At 40.1% G+C, this 27,091-nt stretch overlaps 1 protein-coding gene and 2 long non-coding RNA genes across 3 annotated transcripts; 2 read left to right on the top strand and 1 right to left on the bottom strand.

Annotated features, from left to right (window-relative positions):
* Positions 1 to 4,758: 4,758 nt before the first annotated feature.
* On the top strand, positions 4,759 to 5,792 carry LOC122760979. Its single transcript, XR_006358511.1, has 3 exons — positions 4,759 to 5,250; positions 5,342 to 5,424; positions 5,630 to 5,792. It is a non-coding gene; the product is annotated as an uncharacterized LOC122760979 (long non-coding RNA).
* A 694-nt stretch (positions 5,793 to 6,486) lies between these two features.
* LOC122760978 lies at positions 6,487 to 7,964 on the top strand. Its single transcript, XM_044016191.1, has 6 exons — positions 6,487 to 6,779; positions 6,865 to 6,982; positions 7,072 to 7,163; positions 7,287 to 7,401; positions 7,589 to 7,865; positions 7,901 to 7,964. Exons 1-6 carry the CDS (start codon positions 6,726 to 6,728, stop codon positions 7,932 to 7,934), a joined length of 690 nt encoding a protein of 229 aa, XP_043872126.1. The 5' UTR covers positions 6,487 to 6,725; the 3' UTR covers positions 7,935 to 7,964.
* A 7,466-nt stretch (positions 7,965 to 15,430) lies between these two features.
* On the bottom strand, positions 15,431 to 19,665 carry LOC122760980. Its single transcript, XR_006358512.1, has 4 exons — positions 19,524 to 19,665; positions 19,136 to 19,423; positions 17,830 to 17,897; positions 15,431 to 15,665 (listed from the first exon to the last, which is right to left on the bottom strand). It is a non-coding gene; the product is annotated as an uncharacterized LOC122760980 (long non-coding RNA).
* Between the last annotated feature and the right edge of the window lie 7,426 nt (positions 19,666 to 27,091).

The following is a 27,091-nucleotide window of genomic DNA, read 5'->3' as shown; positions in this document are numbered from 1 at the left end:
TAATAATCATGGAGAGAAGCTTCGTCAGTGTTGCTATGATGGACAGACCACGGTGGTTTGCGGCTAAGGATCTAAGGCCTTTCTTGTGGAGGCACGTGATCGAGGAGAGTAGCCAGCCAGCAGGGATCTTAAGAGATTCCCATATCATTCCCATCAACATTGCCAGAAAAAGAAGGAGCTGTTTTGAGTAGGAGTACTTGAGTTGTTCGCTGAATTTTTTATCAGTTCCCTTGCATCTGCCATTCTTGAATTTAGACATACATTCCTCTATCTCGGTTTCCTCTGGTGGACTTTCATTCATAGTATCTTGGTCCACCGGGGGGATGATGTGAGGGAAGCGTTCAGGTTCAATCAGCTCTGGTTGCATGGTAAATTCTCTCTTTCCCAGATGTTGTGTAAAGTGCTCTTCCAGTTTCTCCTGCTGTATGGTCTGTTGTCTAGATTTTGAGAGTGCGCAGTATTTTTTGGCTAGCTGAAACTCCTCCTCAGTGTTCCTTTGTTCACTCGCAAGGTTGATCTGCTGAGACAGTTCTTTCACTTCATCTGTGTCAGTTGATTTCCGCCTTTTCTCAAGTAAGGTTAAGAACTCCTCGTCAGTTTGAAAACTACATTCGGTCATTGTCGTTACTCTACACAGCAAGAGCCGGTTAGCGTAACTGCTAGCAAAGATGGCGGACACCGTGTTTACATTCTGGGAATGAAGTCTCGTCCCCCTATGGGTGAGTCTAAAAAGTGCGGAACTGGCGTTGTACTTTTCAAACCTTGAACGACGGAGGGCAAAATTGGAAAGGGAAAAACAGATTTTTTACAACACAGTAGAAAACTGAGGGAGGGAGGCAAATTTGTAAAGAAAATACGACTGCTATTCTAGAATACAAGGCCACATGCAAATGGGTGGAGTATTCCTTTAAGTACATGACGAGCAGTAAATGGCAAAGGTTCAGTCAAGTTTGCAATAAGAAGTCTAGTCTAGTTTAGTTTAGTTTAGTTTAATAAGACATGTTCAAGTGTGTTTTGCTAAACAGGGTTTAATAATATTAAAATGTTGGACTAAAGGGACAGTTACTTATCACCGAGTGCCTAGTATAAGGGACTACCCCCATAAAGTGTGAAGCATGTCAACATAAGTTAAGAGTGGTTGACATCTCTTTTTGGAGCTCGTTTTTGTCCTTGAGTTTGTTAGTATTCTGTTTTCTTTTGTTTTTGTTTCTGTCAAGTGACAGTGATTATCATACAGTTTATCAGTGAATGGAAGAAAACAACATCATTCCTGTAACAACACATATAAACTAATATTCACGGTCAATAAAATGAACCATTAAATTGATCATTTTAACTGTAATGACGTCATTATACTTTTCACTTTATTGTATTCACTATTTACAAATCCATGGTTTAAAGAGCGAAGCTAACGGGACATCGGTATGCTTGTGCACGTCAGCAGCGTACTCCCATCATGCCTTTCACTGTTTATGGACGCGCCGAGCAAGTCGACCACATGGACGGCTTGTTCACAGAGATGAAAGGCATTATGGGAGTAACATGCTCTATGGAAATAAACCAGGAAGTCAGAAACTTTTTTAGCATCATGCCCAAATAGCTCTTTTTTTTCTTCAAGAATTGATATCTTTATTGAACCTTTATAATACAAAACAATAACAACATGCAAACAGAGTCATTAATACATTCAGACACATTAGTTAAGACCAGAGCCAGGGGCAGATTCTAATAAATACATAAAAAATAGAGCATAAGTGAATAGTTTTAGCAGCTTTCTTCTTTTTGTACTGTGTACTGTTCAGTTTCCTTACCAATAGCAATAAAAGAAGGTTCAGAGTGTGGTTTTTAGTCAGGCTTCCTTCTTCTTACGAATGATAGGTGATGAGTTCATGGTGTAGAAAGAACCCCTCTGACACAAGACTCGTAGCCAACAAAAGGGATTTGATTTGGTTAAGTCAAGCATCAGACCAAGCTCTGCAGCAGCTTGGGAGAACGTTCCTGCCGAATCTCTGAACAGGAGCAGGTCCATACTTTGAAGGGTTTCTCGAACATTCTCCTCCTACACAACATATGATCGTAAATGTTAGAGAATCAACAACAGGTTTGACCTCGGGACCCCTTATTTCCAAATATAGGAAGTATCTGCGTTTCTTCAAAAAGCCTTTTCTAGGACTGGCCCAGGATTGGCCCATAAATGTGTCGTAAAAACTGTCCTGGGTCATGCTCGTGACCCCCATGAGGAATTTCCTGGTTACTTTTCAACTGCAATGGAATGCACATCTTTAACTTATTCGAGACAGAATGTAGCTGTGTTAATGTGTTCATCTACATCAGATACTTCGGCCGTTTCTCAATACTCAAGTAAGCAAGTATGTACTTGCTTACTTGGGAAGTATATACTTGAGAAGTACGCTGGGAGTATATACTTGCCAAGTACGGGAGTACACAAGTATGTGGTTGTTTCTCAATACTCAAGTATGCAAGTTTGTATGTATTGTTCTGCTGTTTGAATGGTGGCTTGCGCCTAGTGCTGCAGCCTCATTAGCGCCACCTACGGTGTTGATAAATGAACATATGAAATACTTTTAATAAATGCATATATATGTTGTTATTATTTTTACATTTGAAATATTTAACTTCATTTATTAATTTATTTCTATTAAAATATACAATACAAATAATACAATGTGGAAAATAGATATATTACAGCATTGTAGAGTAGTATATATGTATATATATATATATATATATATATATATACATATATAAATGTATGACGTGTACAAATATATACTACTCTACATACTATACTATACATATCTAATATTTACACATTATATTTAAATACAGATACAATGACCGTGCGACTTTAATATAAATCTAACATTCAAAGTTAAAATAAATAAAACATTAACAATATACAAACCTTCAAACTGTCAGGTCAAAACGTTTCCATTAAAAACAAAATAACACGTCAACAACAAATCTATGGATCACACCGAGCATCTAATGACAGCGACGTCTGAGCCAGCGGATCATTTCATCAGGACAGGCCGAGGTAACGCTGCTCTGTGCCGGGCACAGTGAGCGCCGGGCGTCCGCAGAGGCGGAGCTGATCATGTCTTTGTGTCTGCTTGTGATTCTGCCTGTCACCATGAGTGACTCAGAACTTCAGGATCAGCTTATGATCCTGGATAACCTCACTGCTCATCAAGCACTAAATGATGAGCTCCAGAGTTTGGATGACTTGCTTGGTGAGCTGCAGGAAGAGGAGGCAGCAGCAACCGCACCAGCACCACTAGTGCCTCCTGAACCCACTGTGAGGTGGAAAAAGAGGGACATTGATGGCAATTAAATCTATGCAAGGCCAAGCTCAAGCAGGAATCTGTTAAATCAGGGTCAGTATTTTCATTTTTTCAATCAATATTTGAAGATCTTGCCACTTCTATAGCTTGATATGTGAGGGAAACAATCAAATATTATACCAACACTGTCATTTTGATATTTGACGTAGTGATCAAATGTTTGCTGCACCCATGTATAGCATAAGGTAAACTTATTAGCCCCTTTTACAGAGCCTTTTCGTCTCAGGGCTGTTGCACCTTTAATACACCCAGTCGTCTGTGTGAAAGGCACAGAGACCGAATGGGGGCAACAGATCTGTTGAGCCTCCACAATGAAGAACATGAAGTTCATGTTCTTTTTCATGACCTCATAGAAGTTACTATCATTATGGGCTGTAATGACATTGACAATGTCATTAGAAGTGCAGTAAAATGTGCTAGCCTGATTAGCACCACACCAAGTTCTGAGAGTGTTGCCAATAAGCAGCTTCTACAACAAGCATTCCTATTACTGTATTTGTCTATAACACGCTTTATAGGCGGATAACACACAGTAATTGGACCATCCAAATCATGGTTTTGGAAATCAAAAGTCAAACTGTCTCTCCAGCCAAAAGGGAAACAGTGAGCGTTCTGCATTTCAGCCAAGTACCCAGGCTAAAAATGTGCTACTGGCCCCAGGTCAAGTAGTACATTTGAATGTTATAAATGTTGATCTGAGTTGTTGTTTTTTGTGATACAGCTGGTCCCAGTCAGAAGACTGATCCTCCATCCATGGCTCCTGACACTAACTGTGAGGTGGCCTTTGCTCCAGAGACTGTTGCTATGTAGTTTATTGTAGAGCTGATTGATTTATTGATTCGTTCTCAACTATTCAATCAAATACCAAACGCGTTGATAATAAATCAATCAATCATTTTTAGTGATTTTTCTAGAAAAGAATCCTCTGATTTCAGCTTCTTAAATGTGAATATGTTCAGGTTATTTTCCTCCTCTATGACAGTAAACTTAATATATTCTATATATTTGATACTTGATTTGAGAATTAATGACGAGCTCTTGGGCTTTGGAAAACAATGATCCATATTTGACATCATTTGATCACATTTTAGAGACCAAAGGACAAATCCATGAACAGATATAATAACCCACAGATTAATCGACAATGAAAAGAATCATTTGTTATGATAATTAGTTACAGACCAACTTCATTGTGTCTCCATGAACCCAAAGCCTTATGTTCCTATGTTTGAGCTTATATCTGTATCTGTCACTGAGTTAGAAATGACCCGTTGTATAATAATAATAATACAAATGTGCCAGAATACTTAACACAACTGTTACACAATATAAGACACATTGATACTGTAAATAACACCAGGCTTTTGAATGTCCTATACTATTTGAACAGATCATTTCCTCCAATATCTGCTGCAATCACTGAGTGATGCTTCAGGAAATGAACAGGAAGCATCATCCTCAAGAGCTCCTCTTCAGGCTTCCTCCAACTGGAGCACAAGAAAAACTCTCTTTTCAGAGAGGTGGAGGGACGAGAGACCCCGGCATGTGAACACTGCAGCCGCACAAGAACATTTGGGAAAGCACATGTGCCAACAGTGTGGGAGCAATCCAGCGGCTGTCCGTTGTCGTGACTGTCGACCACGGCCCTTCTTCTGTGCTGACTGTGATGTCAGCGTGCACGTCAGACATGTCCTCCACAACAGGGATGCAATGACTGCTGGATTCATCCAGCCATTACCTCCAACATCTCTTGTTGTGGATAAGGCCCTTTCCCATTGTGCTACGTGCTGTTGTGTTACTGTCAAACACATTCAATTCAACATCTTTCGAGTACCTTTTCAGCAACATACTTCATGGCCATGAAGTCTTTTTTTCATTTTCTCATGTAAAGTTTGTGCTCCAGTCATTCCAGAATTCTATGTCATATTACAATGTCAATAGAAATGATCTTAATTCACTTGTGTGATCTTTTACAGTACGGTTTGTACCTGTGGAGACGCCTGACCAGAATTATTAAAGGTCAACCCAGGAAACGATGTTACTGTGGTCACAATGAATGGTAAGGATATAAAGAACTTTGATCTTATCCTGCTTAAAGATCATCTTTTTTAAAAATCTATTCCAACTCAACAACTCCCACAAGTTTTGTCATTGACACTTTTGTAGGAAATATAATGTATAGCACATTGTAAAAAGAAAGCCAACCCTGATTACATGGCTAAGTTTTACATAACAGTGAATGCAAATGTTTTTCTTTTTTCTAGGGCGACATGATCTCAGCATGCCTGAGTTGAATTGTGAGGCATGCAAAGCCACTTGGACTGCTGGAGTGGACGACCTCATTCGCAGTGACTACTGGCCTGCTACACTTCACTCTGCTACAGTTTATGCAACCCAGATTTTGTTTTCATTTGAAGAAATGAAGATGGTGGCAGCAGGATTGTCCTGCCAGGCATTTTTGACAATGTCCGCTTTGGCCGTGTGAGTAATAAAGTTATTTATCCCATAGTGTAGTTCATCTGTTTGTATTGGGGCTGGAAAAGCTTTGTTTGTTGGTTATGCATTTATTCCACATTATTGGCTCTCCATTTCCTTGTTTTGAAATAGACTGGGAAGATCTCTGCAGACAGCTTCCAAAAAAGTTTTTTTGAGTGGGAAGCTGTGCAACATCTGCAAAGAGGAGCCCTTCATCTGTGCTGCGTGCACCCCAAATATGCTTGCAGTTTCCGTGGATGGAAATCGCAAGCATTACCGGTTCAAGAATGCATCTAGGTACTCCAAGATATGTTTAAGAATATATAACTCTTTATTATGCACCAATCAACGTTAGTCTGTAAGATTTTGGAAGCTGTTGTGAACCTTTGTTTAATTTAGATCCGAGGAACAGGCCATTTTTCAAGGCGTCTTCATAGCCAAGGATGAAGACGTTGCCACATTTGTGGACCACATACACAGGACATCCAAACATGTAAAACTGCAGACTATAATTATATATATATATATATATATATACACACATCACTACAATAACCTCCTACTGAAGGGTTTGTATAGGTGAGTCTTTTGACCATTTTCATCAACCATTTTAGGTCTCTGGAAGAGGTGTTTGTGGAGGGGAGTGGCCAGCAGCTAGAGAGACCTCCCAAAGATCCACCAGCAAGGTAGATGAGGAGGGACTGGAGCTTGCGGTGTGTAGGCATGGTGTTCTGCTGCGTGCTCTCAATATGTACAGGGGAGAAATGTTTGCTTATCCCCTGTATTTGCAAGAAAAGCTTGCCAGCAGGCAAATCACTTTCTTCTGTATGGATGTGACCTGCAAGTATTGGCCCTACCTCCAAAAAGCTCCAGCCCCTCCTCAGCATGAAGCCGTTCCTGTCTGTATTTCATGCCAAAGCTCATGATTTCAAATGCGAGGTAAGGAAAGATTTACTTAATAGAATCACTTAATCTGCACATGAATGTCCTCATGTTTTCAGTGTTTTCTTTGTATTTTAACCAGGTCAAATGGAGTGGGGCATATCAGGAAGGGGCTGGCCTAACACTAGGCGAGGAGGTTGAGCAGTGCAATGCCTTCCTCTCTAGGATTGCAGTGACCACAAAGCACATGTCAAAAGCTGGTGAGATGACCACATACTGCACTAGTTAGATGGTATGTATAATAAGAAATGGGTATAATGTTTACATTATATATGTTCTGTGTTTGTAGGACGCACAGACATGCTGACTCTCTTGGCCATGCGCTGGAATCAGCAAAAGTTGGACAATTTGGTCACCTCACTGTCTCACAGATATCACAAGGTAATGACATCAGTATTTTTCTTTTTTTCTTTAAATGTTCAATATTCTGTGTTAGCAGTATTTAAAGCCATTGGCTGAACATGTGTTTCTTATTTATTGTTATCTCTGATTGTGTCAATGTAGACCATACAATCTCTACAAAGCAAGCAACAGAATGTTGAGTCCATGAAAGCTCAGTTGGCAGTGACAGAGAGCCATTTGGAAGACTGGGTCAGTGATGTCAAAGAGTGGGCAGAAGGTGAGAAAATGATTACTGGCAATACTTTTATCCATGAATAATAATATGAAGCTTAGTTGTCTTAGAATAATAAATAACACCCTATTGGTACATTTTTATTTCCAAATATGAGTACAAATTAATAACAAGTACAGTGTTGCTTACTCTGTAAGTTATTTAAAGGAAAGTGCAATCTATGTCTTCTCAGCAACAACAAACACAAGCACAAATGATGTGGATGCCTTGGCCAGTAGAATCGAGGTGCTGGTGACCAGTATAAAGAGACGCTCACAGCGTCTTTATAAAGATACTGACGGCAACAAAGGTCGTGCCAGGATCCGCCGCAAAATCAGGGAGGAGAAGGGGATCCTGACCTCTGTTGTGGAGAAATACAACAAAATAGTTCCAAGCACAGAAAGTCTTTGCATGGAAACCATTGTGTCTGGCGAGACAGCTTGGCCATGGCAGCTACCACACAGTGGTATGTACACTACTACTTTGAACAAATCGGACTGATAATGACACACAAACACAGAACCAGTACCCTCAAATGAGGATCTGTTACCCTACAGGACTTTAGACATTCTTTGATAGAGTACATATAACTAACTTCATGATATTGTCTATGTACAGTGCCTTGAGATAATGTATGTTGTGATTTGGTGCTATACACTGTAAAAACTAACATAAAGAATTTACCCAATAAATCTGAGGTAACAATTTGCATCTACTTTTTTTGGGTAGATTTAATTCCATATTTTAAGTATCAAATAACTGAAATAAAAAGCTATAGACTACTAAAATATATTGGGTTATATTTATCTAACATTTCTGTATATATTTAACAACTACTTACTCAATAAAATTGGGTAAAATTAACTCCTGATTGCGAAGTAGGTTATACCTGATAATTACTATTCAAAGTTAATTAATATCATTTAGTAACTATTGCTTATTGAGAGAAGGTAAGATTTACCCCAAATAATTACTATTCAAAAATAATTAATATCAGTTGGTTACCATTACTTATTCAGAGAAGGTAAGATTAAAAAGAAACAAAAAACTTTCAGATGGTGATCATAAATGATTTTATTCCATGAAATATGGCGGTGGCGGTGTGGGGGGTTTGACAGAGCAGCAATTGGAAGAGATGAAAAATAAAAATGACAAACCTTCACAACTCCATCTAGCTGTTTTTGGACAAAAGACCCTCTGAGCCTATTGCATGAGCTTATTTTTGAGGCTGTGGACCTTCTTCAGAAGTTTCGCCCCATCAAGCTCCAAAAAAAGTTTTTGAAAAGCTTCAAATGTGTTCTTCAGCTGCTTTGGATATTCAAGGTTGAGTGCATATATAAGTCCCATCAGCAGAATGCAGGCTTTTGTTCGGCTTCCACATCCTTCCATCGCTGTGTTTCCCTCAATCACAATACACACATCTGATGGATCCTCCTCGGCCATGACACTGTGCATGACGATCACTTTCATTGTTTTGTCGCTGTGGTCCTCACATTCCTACATGTTAAAAAGAAAAAAACAAAAAGCATACACATTTTTAATTTACGTACATTATTTAAGATGCTGTTCCAATAAATGTCAGTTTATCTGGTGGAATAAAGAAGAGCAAAGGGGAGTGGATAGAAGACCAAAGGAGAAGGATAGAAGAGGGGATACCAGAGTAGAGCAGAGAAAAGGAGGGAGAGCAGAGGAAAGAAGAGGAGGAGAGAAGAGCAGAGCAGAGCAAGACATGAGGATCTTTTTGAGTTCATCAGTCACCTGTTATCAATGAAATAGCCTACCTGGCAGTCATGGAAAATATCTTCTTGTCTTTCACCGAGGTATTCAATGAGGCAGCAGACAACTACATCCCTCTTATTCTCAATGCTCTGTGACTGTAGGGAAATACAATTTAGTCAAAAAACTGTTAGTGGAACTCAGCGATTTACATACACCAAGACTGAATCCCTATAAACTAAAACATTTTTAAACATTTCACAGATTGACGTTGAACAGCAGCTTGTTAAATTGGTTAGGAGCTCAACTTTGTGCAAAAAAAATCAATTGTTCACAGATTATTTCATTTTTAATTCACTTAAATCAATTATTACATATTTGTGAAAAAAGGGAAACAGCTTACGTCATTTACAGTGTCCAGCAGAGGGCGTATCTTGGAACCAACAGCTCCTCCTTTAGGACACATAAGCTGCAAAAGACCTGGTGTGTACTCATCAAGCTTCAGCATGAACGTTTCCTCCAAGGAAACTGTTGTTGTTGTACACCAGAACTCTTCCTTGATCTAGTGAGTAAGTAAAGGGGGAAAAAAGGAAATATTAAAGGACAGACCAGATCACAAAGTAATAACATTAATGTTTCTTGGTGGGAAGGAAAAATGATCAAACATTCTCGCTGTAAGGAAATGAAGTTCCTCCACTATTTCATTTATGCATTGGAGACATTGAATATGCTCTCCATTTTCAGGAGGAGCAACCCCACTCTCTTAGTCATCCTCCTCCTCAAGGACAGAGCCATAGTTATTTTCATCCTCAACAAAGTCACTTTCTTCGTCCGGCTTGTTTTGGTGTTGACGAAAAACAGTGGTCTTAAAATCTTTCAACGTATGTGGGTTGTGTTTTCTACTCTTATGGCTGTGAAATGTTGTACATATGTTGGTCTTGTAATCACAACCCTCAAAAACACAAGGCACAGTTTCAAACTCTTTTAGATGGCTGCCAATATGTTTAAAATATTGTCTCTCATCACAAGTTACAGACTATGCACGTATACGAAAGGATGTTGCCTGGCTTGGTTGCTTGGGAATGATGCCTTGACCAATGTGTCCTTAATGCACCCCATGTCCTGAAGGTGCAAGGACAATCAGCATAGAGACAGGGTACGGATTGGACTCGACCGAAATGCCCATGTATTAGTCTGCTGTGCTTCAACAGGTCTGATCTTTTTAATGTTGTGAAGTTACACAACTCGCATTTCCAGTTCATTTTTCCATAACTGGGGCCTTTGATTAAGGTTAATACACCTTTAAGGTCAATGTGATTTATTTTATTTAGAAAACATACCAAAGTCCATGTACAGGATACAGCAAGCGGGTGGGTGGGTCTGGTTGTGGTCTATCAGACTTGGGGTAGGACAGACGAGAGGACCTGAAGAGAGGGCAAACATTAGTGAGGGTCCACAAAAAAAGTGACTCTTTTTATGTGTGACCAGCAACAGAAAGAACAAAAACACTAAGATATTACACAAGAAAAATGATCAGACATGTATCTAGGCAGACAAATACAGTACGGGGGTTGTTATGGAGAAATAATAATAATAACAACCAACTAACTAAACATTATCCCGCTTCTTACACGGCTTACAAGTTAAATAATTAATTGGAAATATAATGTTTATCAAAACACGACTTATATCGATTTATAAATTACAATTACATGTTACGATGTGTGTATTTGTGTTGTCATATCTGTCAGAGGCTCTGTTACAAGGCATTTATCAAACATTGCAATTAGTCTGAAGCTATTCAATGAAGGTAGAAATTAAACATACGGTAAATCTCCTGCATATGTTCTCTTTAAACTCAGAGCGGCGTCCCCAGAAACAGTCTGTTATACATGACAAGGGTCTGGACCTCACTAAAATAAAGGCATTGCAGTTGCATAAATTAATATTCATGCTTAAAAGAATAAATCTGTTACAAAAATATGAAAATATTTATTGTTTTACTTGACCCCACTCATGAATAACATCCAGGCCTGTATCTGACTGGCCTATGAACAACAATTCCTTTAAAAACTCAAGTGCAGCCACAGTGGCTGTTCTCACACATACTGGCGGGATACAGTGATACTTAGTTTCCTCTCACAGCTTGTACACATGTTTGTTTTCACTCTGGTCCAAACCAACTTCTCTGTCAAAACTCAGCACCACTGGATAAGCATTATGTTTCCATGACGATTGGCTGGAAAAGACGTGCACTATGTTTACGTTAGGGATGCACCAATTGCCATTTTTTGGGACGATTCCTGCCAAGGCACGCGAGGCAAGGCGAGTGGAGCCGAGTGTTGCGTGTGACGTCAGATAGGTGCGTAGGTGGCGCACGAAGTGACGTGTGCCTCGTGTTTACATTAGCGAGCGGCAGGTGAATGTCTCTGTCACCCTGCATATTTCGAATTATTCCTCTTATTGTTTTTGCCGCACAACAACAAGAGGGGTTGTGTATCACCCTGCAGTGATGTGAATAAAGTGCCGTTCTTCAACGCAGACCAAGTCCCGTGGTTTAATATGTTGTTGCTGTAACGAGCTAATCCGAGCTAAAGGAGCTAGCGGTCTTCGGAGGTCTCCTTACTATGGTTCGGGGGTCTGCCATGGTGGTTCCCGCGAGATTCATTGGCACGTTGAACCATGCGTGGTTCACTAACCAGCCTGTTTGTAACTGGTATCCTACCGACAAAGTTACCTGCACTTCATGTGCTTAACAGAGTTTAGCAGTTTAGATAACATACTGTCCAGCTGTTGTGACTTAATGAACCACTGTTACGACCCCAGGGTTGTGACTGCTTCTTCCCTGTGTGTATGTGTCTGCGTGTGAGATGGGTTGCAGGTGTGCATGGCCTATGTGGGTGAGTCTAGGGTGGATCCTGGGAGCTGATTGGTCCTGCACAGGAAGGACTCTGAATAAGAGGCCTGATCATCCCAGCTGCAGCGGACTTCCTCAAAGCACTCACAGCAAGACTGCCAGCAGACATTTTGTACTTGATTTTAATAAACTGGTTAAAATGCTTTGTTTGACTTGTTGCTGGTGCTTTCTTGGGAGTTGAGAAGGGGAGTGTCATTATTTGATGTTGTGATCAGGTTTTCTCCTAGGCCTGGTCGTAACAACCACAGATACTTGTTTATGTTCTCTTTTGAATGAGTATAGGGGAACTCATCCTGTATATAATGTATATACATACATGGAAACAAGCATATACTGTAATCATGTACATTCAATATATATTTCCTTTGCACCATTTGGATTATTTATAACTTAAAGAAATACTTGACTTATAGATATTTGATCATATTGTTGCTATATGTATTTTGAGTTGTACACCATTATCTGTATCATGTTTTCTTTTGTATGTAATTAACATTGATCAAATGATTACAAGTCCATTGTACTAACGTGTATTACTGGAACATGTTTTTATATTTACTTGATTCAGTTAAAGTTTGATAGTGATGTTTGGTATCAATTGTCCTTCATGTAGGTCATCACTTTCATTCAAACACATTTTAATGTACCTGTATTTATTCAAGAGGAAGGACGATAAACTTCAACTTTTCAAATACCCTGAGTCATATATTCTTCGAAATATGCCATGAAATGAGACATTTCACATTTTACAATCACAGTCGATAAAACACCTTCTGATATGTCTGTCTGTCTATATATGTATCAATGTATTTGTCTGTCTGTCTGTCTGTCATCCTGGGGCTACATAGGCTATTCTTATTGTTGTACAACGGCATTTCTTCTTTAATCACGAGTCAATTGAAACAAAATATTTAAATAATTGTATATGAATTGCTCTCATGTGAAAATAGTAATATTAACAACAATAATAATAATAATCCATCCATCCATCATCTACCGCTCTATCCTCCACCAGAGGGTCGCGGGGGGTGCTGTGCCAATCTCAGCTACATGGGGCGATAGGCGGGGTACACCCTGGACAGTTGGCCAGTCCACCACAGGGCCACACACATATAGAGACAAACAACCATTCACTCTCACACTCATACCTATCTATGGTCAATTTAGGGTGTCCAATTGACCTAATCCCCATATTGTATGTCTTTGGACTGTGGGAGGAACCCGGAGAACCCGGAGAGAACCCACGCACACACGCACACACTGGGAGAACATGCAAACTCCATGCAGAAAGGCCCTTGTTCCAACCGGGGCTCGACCACTACGCCAACAACCGTGTGGCCCTACAATAATAATAACAGTAATAATAATTATGATAATAATAACAATAATAATAATAATAATAATAACAATAATAGTAATAACTGAAATACCAACAATAATAGGCGTGTCATATGTGCATATATAACCAAATCTTTTGGGGGAGCAAATGCTAATGTAGGTTAAATGCTTGCATTGGCTAATAAAACAGACTTTTATTTCTACATCCTTTATTTTGGTCACTATTTACATTAAAACTAAACAAAAAAAGAAATAAACACAGATCTTTATTTTATATATGGCCCTCAAAGTGCTGCCTGAAACTAGGTCTGGGATGGCCTGTGTCCATGAAATGAGAAAATCCAAATGTTGTCTCAAAGCTAAACCAAATACATCATTGGAAAGATCTCAGCCTGGTGAGTAACATGTATCATTATGAAGACTCTACATGGCTCCGACATTGAATGAATGACCTTTGAACCTTGGCCTTGTTGTATGTTTGAAGGGTTATAATTCAGCAACCAAAGTGGCTACAGACATGGAACCAACTGTTATAGAGAGCGCTTGACCTTAGCTATCATGTGAATATAGTCCATCTATACAATTTTGGTCAAATATGGTTGAAATTTATTTGAACCAAATCTGATTACACACACATTTTAACTATCCCCTTCAACTCATTTGTGTACTCTCAATTCATTATTTGCATCTCTCAATTCTATGGAAAAGACTATTTTTGAAAGAAAACTACAATTCCCTAGGGGCGGGCCATACAGCTTGTTGCATACCATCACCACAATTGTAGTTTATCCAGTTGACATCAAAATAGGGTTGTAAAAACGCATTTACCAAATGTATCAAAGATGTGTAGTACAGCCAAATTACAAATGACACTGTATTTGGTTGAGCTATGTTTAGAATAACTACGTCATTTGTTTGATTTAAGATGGTTTAGCAAGTATTCTTGAAATATCCTTTTAGGTAGCCTAGCTAAGTTGGACTTCCGGTTTGAAACTAGAGTTTGAATCGCAAAAAGCATCTAGTGATGTATATCTTGTACAGTCAAACCAGTAATTGCTCTGCTTATACATGAAATATGCTATGTTAAAAAAGTGGATATGTGCACAAAATCTAAATCTTGATCAGTTTAAAATAAATTCAATCTGTGGCTAAGGATTATGGGTAATGTAGTAGTGAAAAAACACCGTCGTGGAGTTCTCAAGGACACTTTGGTGTTTTGAAGTTGAGGATATCATTAAAAGAAAAACTTCAAATGGGAATTGGCAGTAAGGAAAATACAGCCGGGCGTAGTGTAGTGAGAGTATGACAGCGTTTGGATCCGGAAATTGTATTTTGAAAGGTGCTGAGCCTACGGTGGTGGATTGGTGTCCTGGTCACGGTGTCCCCTTTTTTGTTGTGTTAGCACTTTGTAGCTTCTTTGTTTTGTTTACTTTGATTTGCTTCACGTGTGGTGTTCCTGGGATCCCCTTTTCTTTTGGATACGGTTTTTCGCTGTAGGACTCAGCACTGATTGGTTCCCCTTATACTGTATGTCCCCTTACGTGAGTAATTATTTTATATTATTTTTAAAATAGAAATTTGTGTAAATAAAAGTGTTTTTGTATTATTGAACTGCCGTCTCTGTCTCGTTGCATAACGAACCTCAGTGCCTCCCTTTATTTGGGGTTAGTTCACTTATAAGAAATCCCTGGGTGAAATTCCCATGGTGGCGTTGTCTGGCAACAATTACATTTATCAATGCTGCCTTAAAAAGGCATTCCCCCATACCTCGTGTCGCCACACATACAGATACTCAGTTAATGACAAATACAAAACATGCTTAATGTGTGTCAACTGTCTGGAAGAAACACAAACATATACTGGGTACATGCACTGTGCCAACACTTAACTGAAGTTCAGCAAGCCTAAACACTCAATAGCCCTAGTGTGCTGGTACTTGAAGTATAAGAATGATGATTTCTATTTGATTTGATTGACTTTCTTACATGTTGAGCTTAATAAATGATTGATGTTTACCAGATGTCATTTAACATGGTTGATGTGTGAATGGCATAGAACACAAGATCCATGAACACATTCCTTCAATAAACACAAAAGACACGTGTTGCAGCACAGTATTTGATTTGAGCTCAGTGTCAGTCATTTCTGTCGATTGTCTCTTTTCCCCTGCTGTGAGTAGAGCCCAACCAGTTAGGTTCAGCTAACTGAACCAGAAGGAGGAGGAGACTCAGGGGTGGCAGTGTGGTGTTGTTGTGCAAATGTGTTTGCAGGCTCCCATGTGTCATCCCAGGTTTTGCCACTGCAAAGTATCAGAACACAACAAGTTGTTATCAGACAGTGCAAACTTTAAGATCATGTTTAAACAAAGCAAAACAAAACACTCAAATGAATGGATTTCATTCATGATTAAGAGTGTTTTCATTTACAGACATTCAGTTTGTTGAAGTGGCTCAATGTAACTGAAGAGGAAATTGAAAAAGTCCACTTTTTGGGGTCAGGGTCAAAGGTCGGTTATGTGGTCTAATAAGGAGCTATGACATGAACACTTGAAGAAACAGAGTGAGTTTCAACATTTGAGTATTCTGTATTCTTGATGAGATTGAAAGAAAAACACCTTGGCCTGTAACACACAGACACATGACTTTTGTGCAATGTTTTGTTATTATGCTCTGCGTAAAAAAAAAGAAAAACACTAGAAAAGGTTTGAGGCTGTTTCAGAAAGCAGGAAACTCTGAGCCTAACAGCTAAAATACATGGGAAATGGATGTGGGACGTGTACATATGCAGGATGCAATGGGTTTGTTTGACCTGCTACAGTCAGTGGCCTGTGGTTGCTGCCAGCTTCAATGTGTGCATGTTGAGTTGAGCTAAGTCATAATGAAGTTTGTTCTGAAGGTTTTAGAAGCTTGGCTACTTCACTTGCCTTCTGGTACAATGAGGTATTTATCTTCATCATTTGAAACAGATTGTACTTGTTTTCTACACTGTTTGATGTCGGAGGGCTGCATAGCTGCACGTCGAGAAGAAAAAGACATGAGCTGTGGAAACATTCAGTAGGGTCGTGGCTCCAAAAGCCATGTAACACTTTCAATTAGATACTGTATAATCGGGCATGCTGCAGCAGCCATGTCACACCACATGCACCCCATGTATTTTCTCTCTCTCAAGTTGTCGGATTCAGGACTGAAACTCTGAGTTGGTTGAACCTGACGGAATTCATGTTCATGGTTGTTACGTCCCCGTTACAGCCCACGTGACAATGGTAAACAAAAAAAGCCTTCAGAAATGGATCTCTGATACTACCATTCTAATGCATGTATATGCAGATTGAGAAGATTTCTCTGTAAATAAAACAGTTACATTGGTCAAAAGTATCAATAACTTCACAATAAAGTTTGATTCTGTGTTCCATTAGTTAATCATGGAACATACTTACATTTCCTTGAATCAAGATTTGCTATTCACAGTCTATTTAAGAAAGTCATTGTTTCTTCTTCACTCAGAAATATTAACATATAGGCTTATCACAAATATGATTTGGATTGTATTTTTTCTTCATTGTATAAATTCTATTCTGGCGAACAGTGGGAACATTTACATCCTGAGTGAAAGAAACAAATAGTTAGTAACGCTTCACACCCATTTAGAATTTTAAAACTGAGATCTTACATTATATACACAATAAACATTGTAGTGGAACTTATAAAAAAAAGCACATGCATTATGCTGAGTTGAGAAATATAATCAAGAGATGGAATCAATGTTTTTATGGACTGAATCAATCAGGAAACAGCTTATGTGATACACAGAGAAACCAATGGTTTGTTGAAGAAAACCTGCCGGCCATCAGGTTCTGTTCACAGAGTCATGTAGTTTAAGGTAACTCTCCTTCTGGAAATGGAAATGGAGTTCCCTAAAATTCCCACTGCTATTCCTAAGTCTTCTCCTCTTCCTCATCTTTCTTACTGCTTCTTCCTGCCCTGTTATCCTTCATGTATTCTAATATCGCTGCTGACACTGCTCTCATCCTCACTGCAAAATGCTGCTGGAATAGGTTCCTACAACCTATCTACCCCAGGCACTACACCTCTTTTCCCCACAATTGTGAGGATAGCTCTCAGCTACCATGGGCTCACCAAGTTCAAACAGGAGGTGCAGCAAATACATGACACATGTGCTACTTTTGTTATGGTCCTACAAACATGCTGCAACACTTTCTTGGACTCTTCATGAAACAGTAGTGGAGATAGAACAATTGTGTATGAAGTCTTAGCACATAGAGCAAGGCAACCAGCACACTTTCACTTCTTCTTTCCCCTACACACACACAGATAAGGAACAATCATTTGAGCTGTTCATACAACCACTGGATAGTTGTATCTTTGAAAGGCAAGAATGACTCACTGAGACAAACAAGAAACCAAATGAAGAATATAGAAAATGAACATGCTATAAAATCTTACCTCATGTATCCTTCTCCCAGAAATTGAGCCAAACTGGAATATTTTCTGTCTACTACATTTTCGACAACCTAATATGAGGAAAAGAGAAGAAAAGTTTATGAAGCCATGAATGCAATGCTTTGTAGCTTCATCAAATATCAAAGTACTGACTTTTTAGTCAAGAAGTGGATTTATGTTAGGTGATCTGTATTCTGTTTTGTCCTTTGTTTTCGCCACACTGCAAGATGAACCGCACTGGGTTTTCATAGGACTGAAGTCACATTGTCAAAACTCTTCATAAACTTAATGTTTACTGTTTTCATAACTGTTAAAACATATTCAAAACACTTAGAGTTCTTGAATTTCTGCACTAACCATGTTGAAATATATATATGTAGAAAATATCTTAGTATAAATGAATCCAAGATAAAATGAAATAATCATTCCAAACAGCTGCCAAATCCAGGAGAGAGGAAGGACTAGAAGCGTCACATTCCTGTACAGTATAAATCATTATACTACACGTGTTGCTTTGTTGTGTAATTATTATAGTTGCAGCCCTGGAATTTCATCAACTTGTTTTTGCTTTCAAAAGTACTGTAAATGACTTGACACAGAGATATAGACAAAGGAAATGGAAGCAAATGAAATAATATTCTTAACGTGTAACAAATAGTTAGTTGATCCTACGTGTCAAAAACTGAGATCATACATTATATACACAATAAACATTGTAGTGTACTTGTACATGCATTATGCTGGGCTTTTGCTGGACAATGAATGCGCTTCCATGCCAATTCTTTGATGGACTGAATCAATGAGGAAACGGCTTATGTGATACACAGAGAAAGTAAAACATTTGTTTTCCTTTGCTTGGTGCGTACCTTTACTCAATTTCTGCTAGTTGTTACAATGTGTTACGTGTGACAGTGTGTGTTTTCTGGCTGAGAATTGTTGCCAGTGTTTTGGTCCAACAAGCTGATTTTGACGCATGAAATGTTTTGCTGGTTTGAGAGGTGAGATTAACTGTTTGGACAAGATGCATTTTGGTAATGCGACTGCATGTGGCTTCACTACTGATCACTGCAAGTTAGCAAAGACAAGTCAGAAATCAACATTAATCATGTCTCTGGTTAATGTTAATGTAAACTGTGGCCGCTTCAGAGTGCCAACCAACACTCAGGTCATTAAATATAGAAGAATAGAATATTGTGTACTGGATCCTGATTCAATGACCCGAATGAAGCCTGGCTTTTCCAACCAATAATTGCCCAAAGTCAAATGAGTCTGGGAGCCAATTTATTAATGCATGCAAAACAAAACTTACCCTTTTTCTTCTTAAGCCCCTCCTTTTTTAACTGGGAGTCATTTCCTCTCTTCCTCTTCTTCATTGCTGCAACAGTGGTAGAGGTAGAACAAGAAGAAGAAGAGAGAGACGGACAAGGGACAAGGTTCAGGACAAATACAGTCTCCTAGGTGTGGTCACGTTGCTCCATGGCGAGGCTGCTGTGCTGCTCCTCGTCCTGGCTGTGGCCCATACCCTCGACGGGGCTGTCACCCTGCTCCATGGTGGGGTTATCAGGCTCTGCTGATGGGTCAGTGTTGGGCTGCGGTTCTGTTGAGGTCATTCAAATATATTTTTCAATTCTTCTCAAATTAAAACTCAAATATATGTTTCAAACAAAGGCATTCTGAACAAAAAATCTTGCTCTTACCCTTAGTCAAAAGAAATTCATAAGCCCTCCTCATCTTCTCCAAGAAGTTTTTGGTGGTAGATGTGAGGGGCAAATGGGTTATTATGTCAGCTACCCACTTGTTAGAGGCCTTCTTGTCTTTTTTTCCCATAAATAAAATGGTCTTGTAGCCTATGGCCTCAAGTTTTCGCACCTGAAATAAAAAGTAACCAGTTGGCACACATTAGTTAAACCCATAGCATGATTGGACACTTTAGTACTGTAGCAAGCATTTAATGGCAGTTAATGGAGTACAGTGGAAGAAAAGGAGCCGCGACTTGTTTGATTTAGATCAAATGAATAAAAATGAGCCTTTTCACTTACTGCAATACGGGCTGAATCAATAATGCGGCCAACATTCCGGTTTGGGACGATACCTTGACCCCACTTGCTGTCCAATGATGCTGTCTTTTCCTTCAACTTCTTCTTCATTGACAGGCTCACATAACACATGCTGCAAGTTTTGAGGCTTGCAGCATTGAGTGTCTGGCAAGATGGACAGGGCCTGAACTTTGGACGTGTCATGACACACACTGATATAAACAAAAACAAGACAGATAACAAGATATTTTTTTACAGACAAGAACTTAATACTGACAGAAAGATACACAAACAGCAACAGAAAGACTGACAAGTACAACACAGCACGGGCAGGATAACAAGACAGACAGACGTGGCTCTAAAAAGTGCCTTTGGTTTGCGTTTTAGAAACGATGCTTCAAGGAGGGACAAATGGAAGAAGACAATTGAAGGACCTGTTGGAGAGAAAACACTTTGAACCAACTATTCAGAATTGAACAGCCTAGATTTGACATCTGTGTTCTCCTCATCAGAACGTTGACATCATACTTAAGACTACCAACATACTGACCGTTCACACTACTCATTTCAATTCAATTCAATTCAAATGGGCTTCATAGGCATGCAGGTTTAAATAACAATGAATCACTACTCTCCCTCTCCATTTATGATATGCTGGACTGCTAAGTTATAAAGCAATTATGTATAGCCTATATTCTATTCTATTTACATTGTACTATTTTACTATGACTGTGCCCAGAATGATTCCATTGTGCTAGGGACCACAATGGAAATGAGCCTATGGGCTTTATTGTGTCATCCCTGACTATTTTGTATTTGAATCTATGACACACAGAGTGCTTGATTCATACTATATCAATAATGGTCAAATCAAATCAATCAATCCAAACTTTGACCCAGTAAGCCAGTGTACAAATGGTTCAGACAGTTTCATGTCAGTCTTCTACAGCCCTTCAAATGAAGTGGGGGGCCTACGTATATAACATAAAGTTGAATTGAGCACGGAAAAAGCATCATGTGCTAACTACTGGCTTACAGCATCACGTGTTAGCTAACCCTACGTGCATTTGGTGCAGCAAGTTATACCTCAATGTCTTAAATAGTTACTGTACATCAAATGATTACCCTGCTCTCCTAAAGATGCTAACAAAAACTTATTTTCTTGACCTGACACATTTTAAGGCGTACATTTAAGGATTTTATCTCGATATGTCACCTGTCTAATTAATTTATCAGTGTACTTACCGAGGGGGAAAACAGCAATGGGACGCTGCATCTGGGTTGCCAGGTCTAAGACAGAATCAGCCCGAAATCTACAAGATCCATGTGTGAATGTGCTGATCTGAAGTTAGTTTGGTAGGATTTAGGAATAAATTAAGTATATCACTTAACATATGGGTTTCTATATATTCCCCATATAATGTGAATGCAAAAATAGGTCTACCCCAGCCAGCAGACAAAGACTTCAACCCGCGGGACTTCAATTCCGTAGGAATAGCGCGGACATGGCAACGCCGTCTCATCGCATACAATTACGTCACACACTTCTGATTTAGAAAAAAGTACACTTTTCCCAATAAAAATAATAATCTTTACTTTTGCATCATTCTTTAAAAATACTATGGCTCGTGTTGTGATAAGAACTGCTTGCGAATCCCTGCTGTGACTGCAGATTTCCACAAAAGTGGGCCAAAATACGTTTCTTGAGTATTAAATAATCTCTGTAATCGCGATTACAAACCTCAGAGACAGAGAAATAAAAAGCATTTGAGCCTATTATTTGCTGTAATATTGCCTAATTGTTGTATGGCCTAACACAATACTCAAATCATATAATTTATTGTAACCAATCAATCAATCAATCGATCAGCAATATTGCCCCGTATTCATCAGCACACAACGGACTGCGGTTTCCCCGACTCGGTCCCGTGGCGTCATATGCAGACGTTATGGGAGCTCTATAGAAGTCAACCTGACTACCCCAAGCGTTGAAAATTGACGCTAAAGGGGTACCCAGTACGTTAAGAACTGACGCGAGGGGACGCTGCCCGATCGTCACGCATGGGACGACTTGGGAGTGAGACCGTGTTGGTCCTGAAGACAGAGACGTCCATCCCCAATTACACAGTGCGACCACCTGGAGAGCTTCTTGATCCAGGAGAGAGCCTTGACCTGTCTGCTGCAAACAGAGAACCACTCTCATACACAGGTCCAACGCTGATGTGTCTGCCATGGTTGTCAACCTCCTCTGCAAGGGCTCTGCAAAGCTCTTGGTGTAGAAGAACAAGCTGAAGCTATTATACACCTCATCCAAGTCCAAAGGCCACAAAGCTACAGCATAGCTACTGTCAGAGTCGGAACAATGATGCATGTGTGCTGCAGGTAAAGGGTTTTCTAGTCTTCTAGTCTAGATGACCACTCAAACCCCATCACACACACTTTCATACAGCACATCTATGTGCAGCACATTTTTCTATCTGCCAGCACAGACGGCAGAAGCAGGAACCGAACCCCCAACCCTTACGTTGAAAGACGACTGGCTCTACCACTGAGCTACAACACCTCTGGACCTGTGGTCCGATACAAACCACTAGAATGAAGAAGTGTTCTAGAACAGCAAAGTGTCTAAAAGAGCCTCAGTGACAGCAGGTGGTCACATGTCAGCCAAAGAGAATCAGAACAGCCAAAGTCACTGAGATGGAAAACACGACGAGACACGACAGGTTGAGACAGCACAGGCTGCAGTTAGCTGTGGAGACCACCTGCTGATCTAAGTCACTGAGGAAATGCTTTATGAAGAGTCTGCAGTGTCTGCCTGTGACCACAGTGACATTGGATGTTATCCCTACAGATGCAAACCAGGGTCAAGGATGATATCCCTGTTCAGGAGGCTCATTCTTCTGTACAGGAAATAAAAAAGTACACACAGGAGTTGTTGATGAGAGGATGGATCGTAAAGTCTCAGTCCCCGTACGCCGCACCTGTGTGAGAGAAAAAAAGGACCCTAGTCATTACGTCTTTGTATCAACGACCAACAAACACCCTCTCCCTCGCATGCAGGACTGGCTTCACTCACTTCTCTCTTAGATCAGGGCAAAGCCTACCATCAAGGCTTCACTGCTCAGGGTTCCAGGCGCCCCGTGGGTCTGTATGAATGGATCAGAACGCCCTGTGACACACTGAGGGATGACCTGCAGGCATATTGCAAGTATTCTGTTTATTGACTTTGCACAGAAGATTTATTTTGGCCGCACATGTCGTCGCTTCATAAAAACTGTGAAGAATATTGAAGCTGCACTGGTTTATGGAAAATGTTCATTGGTAATGTGCTTTATGCTGTTTAATGGTACAATGTTATTGTGTTTCTAACCAGAGGCTTTTGCACTGAAAATGTTTGAATGTGATGAGTGTAATCATTACAGACTTTACTGTAAATGTAGTAAACATTATGTTTTTTTTTAAGTGACCCATTAAAAATGCAAACACATAATAAGTTGAAAATAGAAAGAAATTGGACAGTGCAGTGTGGTTTTTATTATTATTTATTTAACCTTTATTTCTCACTGAGACACAGGCTCTCATTTCCAAGAGACAACTGTCAGACAATCACAGAACAACACAGTTACAGACAGACAGCACAACAATAAAGGAAATGTCCAAAATGTCACGTGAACAAACACATTCAAACACCGTCTCCAGTGACTCTAAAATCTAAATGTTAAATGTGTCCTCTGGGTACAGGAAATCAAAACTGTACCAGTGCAGAATGGTATGACATTATGAGAATGAACACACTTCACTAAGAACATGGTTCTTATTTCCTAGGTTTAACTTCTTGGGGAGCAGGGTTGCTTAAATATTTGTGGCCCACGTTGCTGAGATAGGAGTAGAGAGATCTGGTCCTCACGAAGAACCCAGGACCCTCCTGGTTTGAAGAATGGACACAAAGACCTCATCAATGTCTCTGACGACTGGGAAGAGGAAGATGAACTCTAACTTCCAAGTCTGTGTTGCTCTGAAGGTCCGTCAATCTGACCTCTGACCTCCAATAACATGATCATACATGGAAGGAAACACCTTTCTAGTAAGATTTGACCTCCTTGACATTTGGTAGCGTGGTTCAGTACATTCAGAACATGTTTAAATCCAGGCTTTTCCACCTAAGGTCACTTTTCTGATGCTACAAACACGTCTATAGCACTAGTTACCGCTTTAGTGCAAGTTGAATTTAGAGCAAGTTTTGCTCCAAATGAGGACAGAAGAGTTATCTGTGTTAACAGAGTTGTTTTCAGAGTTATGTCTACGACCTCATGATGCATGTGGAGACGTCCTGTGCTTTGCTACTCACACATAACATGGTTTACACACCATGACAAGAACATTGTTGACAACATTCACAGGGGAACACAAAATATTTCCATACCAGTGATTTCAGAGAATTCTATTGCATTTATGACATATATTATCTCAAGGCACTGTACACAGACAACATCATGGAGCACTACAGACTACAGACCCAGCCAGGGACCAGTTCATCCGAGCCATAACCCCCAGGAGGCTGCGCATTCAGACCCATCTCGCCCATCCCCGCTCCTTACAAGAGGCTTTGGAGCTGGCTCTGGAGAGGGGGACTGTGGAGGGCGGGACCAAAGCGGCCCTGGAGAAAGTGATCCTACGGTGAGAACCGCTGCATGCGCTGACATGACGGAAGTGATCCGGAGTGCCACACGCCCTCCCCAACGCCCCCTGCTCTGCTGGGGATGCGGACACCCTGCCCGTATTGGATCACAGCCCCATTCTCCCTGCACCTACTATCCCACAGACAGTGACTGACCCCTTCCCACCACACACACCTTTGACTACACAGGGGCATAGCCCCACCCTCCCATTCTGCTCTTATCAATGAGGCCGAATGAAATAAATCAGGTTGTTCAACTCCAGGAAAGTCTCAGAGACATTAAGTCCTGGATGACCTGTAACTTTCTACTTTTAAACTTTTATACTCGGCCCTAAACACCTCAGAGAAAAACTTTCTGATCACATTGTCACTTTAGATGACATCACCATGGCTCCCAGTTGTGACCACTGTAAGGAACCTTGGAGTTACTTTTGACCAGGAAATGTCATTTGATTCACACATAAATCTCATTTCAGTGTAACCTGGTTAAGAATCCTTACTAAAAAAAATAATGAATAATTAATGAATTATAAAAGTTCATATTTGGTTAAAATGTTATTAAAAGTGTATTAAAAATGTAAAAGGAATAGTTCATAAAGGTTAAATAGGTTGATAAAAGAGTATGGTGTAATAAATGACATAAATGTTCATGTTTAAATATTTCATTTCATTTTGAAGAAACTCATGGGGAGAGAGGAAGTTCTGATTGAGAAGAAGCGTGATCCTGGTCACTGATTTGATTAAGGTGTGATTGACAGGTTCAGACCGGAGGTGAGAGAGTGAAGAGTGTGTGGTTTTTTGAGGTAAACTTGACAGCGAGAGCGAGCAACGACGACGTGTTTGTTTACCCGTTGCCACGGTGAATCATAGTATCAGAGCGCCATTGATGATGGCTTTTTTCATTCCCAATGCACACGCTGAGTAAAGAATGAACTGAACTAATGCTGATCAGCTGTTGTGAAACCAAAAAATGGTCAATCTAGAGTTAAGGTTTTAACTCAGAGTTTGTCGAACCTGCTTTCTGAAACAGGCCCTGGTCTCAACTCTGGATTGTCACGGTGTTGGGTTTCTAATAGACTTCCCTAAACTTCTAGATAAGAGAGCTGCTCCAGCTGCACGGGAGCTGCTGAGGGAGCTAATGCCAGGGGAGTGGCTAACTGACTTAGCTTCTATGGTGCGAAGCTGAGTTTCTACCTCACTAAGCCTCACCTCCAGTATCTTTATCACTAAAGGAGGCAGAGGAGTAACTCAACATGTGGCACACAACACAGGAGAGAGCAGGAGAAGGAGAAGCCATCGCTGCTAAGCTAACTTGTCACGCTAGCAAAGAAAAACCACAGTACGTGAATCGTGAGAGTGAAAGTTAGAGTTTAAGTAGCGGGTGAAAGTATTAAAGGCGACATAGAATGCTTGTATCACACATATATGTTAGTTATGGATGTCTACTTACATATATTAACTTGTTTTCATGATTAAAAACCTCCTAATCGCTGCAAACGAGCCGATCAAAATATCTCCTCACTGACGCTCTCGTCAGCCGCGCTGTTTCAGCCCAAACAGTTGCTGTGATTGGCCAGCCAACGAGAGCTTTCCTACTGTCCTGTGATTGGCCAGGTACCTGGAAGTGACGTAATAGATAGGCCAGCTCTCAGATACACATTTCCCCCTCTGGCACGGTGGATGCTCTGCATCTCAGCAGCTACAACGAGACTAGTTCTTCTTCTTCTGCGGTTGAATGTACACAACCGGATGTGCCCGGACTAGTGCCCGCACCGGGAGGCGCTACGGTGGTGAGGATTTCTGATGACGACATCAAACTACGGAAGTGTCGATCCGCTTCGCAGAGCCCAGGAAAACAATACAACACTATTTTCTCAGCAGTGGCTGAACTGTTTGTTCTGAAACTTTAGGGTTTCATAAACGAGGTAATGACGCAGATACACACACAAACGCAGCGTTAATTGGAGCTTCCGGTCTATGTCACCTTTAACCAATTTACAAAACGAGTGCTTGTTCAGTTCATCGATCGTAACAGGAGATCAATCACAGAGAGAGCAGGAGACACAGCGTAACACCGGTGGAAGAGTATGGTGTTATATTTGGGCCACATTCATGAAGGAACAATGTGAGACTTTGAGCACAGAAAAATGTATTTTGCAAGCTTAATACATGTATTTGCATGTTTGCAAATATTCATTTTAACAGTTTAATCAATTTTACTCATATGTCCACTCACATCTCAAATCTCAACCTTCTGTGCACGCTCATCTTTACCCGAGTGCTCGCTCATCTTTACCCGAGCACTCGCTCATCTTTACCCGAGCACTCGCTCATCTTGGCACAGCGTTACAAATGTGCCACAAAATCAACCAATGAGAGACTTTATAAATTTAGACTGGCTGTATTTGTCTCCAATCACAACACTTCCATAACAAGATATTCATGAGTGACACTGGCACATTTATAGATTGTTGAAAAAGTGACCAGAATGATTTCAGCACAGTGACAGTGACACTGAACAGCTCCTCTGCCGTGGATCATGGTTCTGATC

This window comes from Solea senegalensis, unplaced genomic scaffold (assembly GCF_019176455.1).
Source record: "Solea senegalensis isolate Sse05_10M unplaced genomic scaffold, IFAPA_SoseM_1 scf7180000014267, whole genome shotgun sequence".
Lineage (NCBI taxonomy): Eukaryota > Metazoa > Chordata > Actinopteri > Pleuronectiformes > Soleidae > Solea > Solea senegalensis.
This window is presented reverse-complemented; position numbering and strand designations above follow the sequence as displayed.